At 33.0% G+C, this 6246-nt stretch overlaps 1 protein-coding gene across 1 annotated transcript; it reads left to right on the top strand.

The window, feature by feature from the left end:
- The first annotated feature begins 1602 nt into the window (after positions 1–1602).
- On the top strand, positions 1603–2052 carry LOC126590335 (probable pathogenesis-related protein ARB_02861). The gene has a single exon (XM_050255814.1). The coding sequence runs from the start codon at positions 1603–1605 to the stop codon at positions 2050–2052; it is 450 nt and encodes a 149-aa protein (XP_050111771.1).
- The last annotated feature ends 4194 nt before the right edge of the window (positions 2053–6246 follow it).

Here is a 6246-nt window from a genome sequence, read left to right as displayed (position 1 = left end):
TTTTGGTTACGAATCTGATTCAGCCCTAACTCACATCAACGCGCTAGTGACATCAAGTACAATTTAATTACAACGGTCTGAAAATAATTTAAAACTACATATGTACATCCATGTCACTAAGCCACCAAGGGCATAATTGTCACCTTACATCCTCGGCGAGAGAAAATTTATAATAATTTGGGACGGGTCGTCACATCTCACCCCTAGCGAATAAAGTATATATTTAAAGTATTAAATTTATAAGTATAATTGAAACCATTCTCATTTTCTTTTGTGTTGTCCGTATGTTGACTTGACAATTTCTTACACAACACCTAAATGACAAGAAAATAATGGGTTTTTTGTCAATACAATAACTAATCGGGTCACACAATAAGAACCAGTTAATAACGAGGTCCTTAACAGGTTTACACGAAGGTGACATTCGGGTGACCTGTTTCGACACGTTAAGAAAAAAGTTATTTTGATGATTTTAATTTTTTAAACTACTAAAAAAACTTACTATAAAATGCAATAGCCAGTGTTTATGAATATATTGTATGTTAAATATGTATTATTTTATTATTATTTTATAAATTTACAAAATTTAAGTTTTACTTATTTATTTTATTTTATATTATATTAAAGTGTGAGATTAAAAAAATTATACACATCTTAAAAATAAAAGTATCAAGTAATTTAAAAATACCAAACACATTAAAAAATTATAATAATTAATTTATAAGTGCAAAAAAATGTGAAAAATATGCAAAGACTCGTAATCGCATCATCTATGCTATGAGTATGGGTCCATCATTGTTTGAATATCCTCGTAAATATTATTTTTAAGGGAGTTCAAAATAAATAAAATTCAAAATCATTAATGTACAATTCTAAAAAATGTGAAAACATATATAAACATGCAAGGTTCTTCCACCTTGAAATGCAACTCCCTTCATTTTGCATATCCTTGAACATTTGATATTGTAATGTACTAATGTTTTTTCATTAGGCTCTTATTTTGGAGTATGTAATACTTGAAACACAAATATTATTTATTTTTTTTATTTTTATGTTTTGAAGTAATATTTATGTGACAATATGGTATGCATATACTAATTTAGTATTATGTTTTTTTTCGGTCGATTTATGTTTTTTATTTTCATTATTTATTGATTTAAAATATATTTTCCTTAACGGGTAACAGATCAGGTCATATTACTTGATAGTATTAATTGGTCGATTTCGGGTCGGGTTATATTATCCGTTTACTTTAACGAGTGTGAAACAATACGACCCATTAAGATATCGGATATAACACAAAAACGATATGAACATGGAAAACACGACACAATGCCAGGTCTATCCGTATGAGCATGCAAGTTAAATCTTTGCATGCTACTTGTGCACTGTTATGACAGATGGTCTGTCCATGCGGCACCAAATCCGGGATTCAGAAAACCACAGTTGAAAGCTGGTGCATGCTTCTCTATATTTCAATTTACAATAATGATCTAACCACACACACACACACACACACATACATATATACATATATATATATATTATATCCCTTATTTTCTTTTCATTTCTCTTTCTAGCTAGCCACAAGGAGAAGGAAGAATGTTTCCTGCAAAACTTGCGTTTGTCACAGCACTTTCTCTCCCGATCTTCTTCAACCTTCCTGTTGCTGCTGAAGAGGTTACCAGAAATGCGAATCCTTCCCCTACTGATAATTGTGCCAACTGCCCTTCATGTCTGTGTCCTCCCGCCGTACCAATTCCAGGGTACCCTTTATATGGCCCTCCTCCACCTGGACCGCCACCCCCATCAAGTCCTGGTTACCCTAACGAAGGAGTACCGCCTCCGCCGCCAAGTGGTCAAGGAAAATGCCCCCCAACTCAGCCTGGTCAGTGCTGCCAGCAATATCCTCCAAATCCTCAATACCCTTCTCCACCAGGAGGATATGTGCCTTACCCTGATGACAACCATGCAGCTAGTTCATCTCCTTTCTTGATCTTCCTTCCTGTTATGATGGTCATGTTGTTTTCCTCTGCTGTACCTTTCTTTTAAGTTTGCATGCTCAATATTTTCTGGTCTTTTATGTAGAGGTACATAAATTCTCTAAATCTGATGTAAGTGGGAAGTAAACCCTTTGTAATTAGCTGGCATATATCTCTTTATTTCATATATTACATCAAATTTATTTATTCAAGGAGAAGGAAGTTCGAACCTTGATGATTCACAAACCCTAAACAAGAAGGAGAGTATACTATTCTAGCCAACTTAATTAAGCCCTAGACCGCTAATTCTCTTATGTAGGAACTATGAGGCTGTATTTTAGCAATTTTCAGCTTATAATTTTGTTGAGAGAAAAATTTATGGCACCGGTATATTGTTACTGTACATTCATGTGCCACTAGTAAATGACGTGTTTAACTTTTCTTCACATATTTTACATTAGGGAAAATTAGGTTCACAATCTTCTTTTTGTTACTCCATTGATTAAAATCCTATTCATTTTCAATTTTTGATCAAGGTTTTTATTAATAACATCATTAATTATTTGAATAATAAAATATTTTTATTTTCAAATATATTCTTTTAATGTTAAAAATGTTACAATTATTATATTTATTTATGGCTAAATTTTTTATCATATATTTTTATTTTTAGTTTGTACCTATTTTTAATTTGCAAATATTTTTTTAATTTATACCAATTTTCTTTTTATTTTTAATTTGTATCCATATATTAGTTTCTTTTTGTGCCCATATTTTTTTAAGTTTTATGGATGTTTCTACCCATATGTATACTGTCACATGATATTTAATCAATGATAGAAAAATTACATATAGTATATTTATGTTTTATGCCTAAACTTTGTATATGTGTACCCACTTTTAATTTGCAACATTTTTTTTTTTAAATTTGTAGTATTTTTTTTTAGTTATATTTTGTACCCATGTATTAATTTCTTTTAGCGCCTATATTTTTAAAAATTCATTTGTATTCATAATTTTTAATCTTTTATCTTTACCTTAATTTATTTCTAATGTACCCATTCTTCTTTATTAATATACAAAAAATGTTAAGGATTAAGGGCCGCATCCAAAGTATCCATTTACATTATTGGCACGGAAGACGTTATTTTACGGTGTATCCATATTCTGCAAATTCTTCCTCAGAGATCGGTGGGCTTTGAGACGCAGGGCGGTTCGTCGATCTCTCTGTGCCAAGTAGCATGAGGAGGTGGTTGTTTCTGCTATACGTGGCAATTGCATGGTTAAATTTGCTTCACTAGAATCTGAAATTCTGAACTGATATGTCACTTTACTCTTGACAAACTGACAGACATTTGGCCTTTACTTGCAAAGAACTTATCCACTTTGTATGTTATGCGTGACGAATGCCAAATAAACCATGTATGAATTGCTCCATCGCTTACTGGCGAAAAGACGTGAGCGGGTTTAGCTCTCATAGTTATCGAATTCATGATCTCTCTTCATATTTTCTGTGCACATGTATATTGACAGTTGAGTTTTTTTGTTTCAAGTATAATTTAGAAAAATGCTATTTTCAAGGGTTAAAAAAAAATTTGTCACTTAGCATTACGATCTCTATCTGAGATTTTTGACTAAGACTGTTCCCATAATTATATATACATATTTTCCTAAACCCTGAATACTGTATATTTATATCAATTTTTCTTTCATGTTACATATTTGGACTCCAGTTATAATTAATTGGAGAAAATTAATATTGTTTTGTGTCATCATATAGGGTTCTTTTACAAGAAATTAGCATTTGCCTACACATTTCGTGTGTAGAACACATTTTTTTAAGAAAATGAGAAGGAGAGAGGGAGAGAGGGAGAGAGGGAGAGAACGTGGGGGAGTGGGAGGTTTTTGTTTTCGGTTTTTATTTTTTTATTTTTTTTATAATATTGGAGGTATTTTAACATTACATGTAGGTGAGACTTCAATAAAAAAAGTAAAATTTGGACCTGTGAAATTACACTATTGCCCATCATTTTTTTTTTTGTGTGATAGAAGACTAATTTGTCTTTTCACCCTCTTTTGGTTGACAAATAGGGTTTTATTAATTAGTAGAGATAATTGCAACATACAATATGTAGTTACCAAATCAGTGATTTTTTGCTATGCCTATTGTACTTTATACAAAATTTAACTTTATTCCCACCCTGTTATGTCTTAGTTTACCCCATATATTTAAGGATGGGTTTGGTATGGTTCTCATACCAAAACTCTCATTCAATTACCATACCATACTTTTAGTATGACAAATCTATTACTATTACCGTGCCAAACTTTTTATAATACCGAATTTGGAGCTCATGGTGAATCCCAGTCCATATCATTTTCCCTTTATGCCACTCTTCTCAAACGGCAAACCTCCTTCCTATATATCATCATTGCATTGTCTATTTGAGCGGTTTTATTTACATAGGGCAGAAGAGAAACCATTTAATCTTTCCATCTACCTACCTAGGGCATGGGCATGGGAGGGAAACTTCTTCAAGAACGAGAAGAGCACCATCTTACTTCAAAGTTCTCACCTAATGTGAATGGCGCTTCCAACATATCAATAGGCAAGTTAGGAGTTAATGGGTCTTAGCATACTGGCAATCCTCTCAGTTCTGTAAGGAACCTATGTTAATGAAACCTTATTCAACCTGCAATTAGCACAAGAATGGCTATGGAAGAAGAGGGAAGGAAGAGAGAAGGAGGCAGTGCTCCAATGTATTTTTTTGTATTGATTTCTATTCTGTAATTTGATCTGATACAAACTCCGTTCACTTCTTGCTTCATATACTGGCTTTCACACACTTTTGCCAGCTGACTTTTTCTAACAAATTGACTAAAACCAAGTAACAACTAAATTCTAATTATGATTAAGGCAATCACAGATCATAACATTGCCCCCTCCTTGAACAACAACCTTGTCCTCAAGGTTAGGATTAAAACTTGAAATCTGAAACTTTGCAGTGAAATTTGAAAGGCTTTTTATATTAACACCCCATATAATGTTAAATGCACTCCACATTAAAATTTAATGTTAATTAAATAACTTATGTACCCTACTATGCAATGATAATTTTGACCTTATTAGGTTAAAAAAATAAAAAATAAAAAATTCTAAAATCACTTTTAATGCATTATTTATTTTCTTCAACTATTTATTTTTTTTATTTTTTGTAGAGATGGATTAGGCAAGATTAGCTCTTCGTTAACAGTCGTGTGCAAGGCACCAACCCTCTCCCAAAGGAGAAAATGACCATTGCACCCAGAAACCCCCTGCCTGTCCCCTTACTAAATTTTATTAATAATATGAAGAAGAAAAAAAAGTACAACAAGCGGGGGGACTAACCCAATACCCGCTAAAAGCAATTAACGAAAATGATATGGTCTAGTTTAAGGGCTGGTTTGACATTGCTGTGCTTTGAAAAAAAGCTGCTGTGAGAATAAGCGGCTGTGCTGTGAGAATAAGCGGCTGTGAAATAAATCAGCAGAGTGTTTGGTAAACTTTTTTGTAAAAGTGCTTTTGGAAAAAAAAAAAAGCAGTCTGATAGTGGGTCTTTTCATTAAAGGAGCATTGTAGCTCCGTATGCTTTGAAAAAAAAGCTAGTTTTCCAAAGCTGCAAATAGCAGCTTCAGTTTTTTCCTTTGATTATAGCTTATTCTCACAGCAGCTTCCAAAATAAGCCATTTTTTTTTAGTTTACCAAACACCTAAAACCCTCACAGCTTTTTTCATGGGTACTTTTTTTTTAAGCACCTCACTCCCAAACCATCCCTAAGACTTCTTCAGCTTCAGCCACCTGAAATTGATTTCCCATAATTCTGCTGCTTATATTTCATTGCCAAAATCCACTTCCACAACAACAATTTTCTCATCATGACCTCGAACGGAAGAACAGAAGCCTGACACAATCTCTTCTATAAGACTCATCAGTAAAATTGGGTACCAAGTCTCACCACGTAAAATTACTATTCATTGCACCAAAATTAGCAAAAGCATCTGCCAAACAATTCCCTTCCCTGAAAATATGTGAAAAATGCAAGTGTTAGCGAGCAATATGCCATAAAAAATTTGCCCAAGAAACTTTAAGAAACCATGGAACATGCATCGAGTGAGTTGATAGTAGGCTGAGGACATGCATAGAATCTGTCTTTAACCAAATGTTATGCTATTCTTTATCCCATGCAATCTGAATTACCTCGATCACAGCCACAATCTCTGCAAC

Source organism: Malus sylvestris, chromosome 11, assembly GCF_916048215.2.
Source record: "Malus sylvestris chromosome 11, drMalSylv7.2, whole genome shotgun sequence".
NCBI classification, from domain to species: Eukaryota; Viridiplantae; Streptophyta; class Magnoliopsida; order Rosales; family Rosaceae; genus Malus; species Malus sylvestris.
Note: the sequence above shows the minus strand (reverse complement) of the source record. Positions and strands in the feature narration are given on the sequence as shown.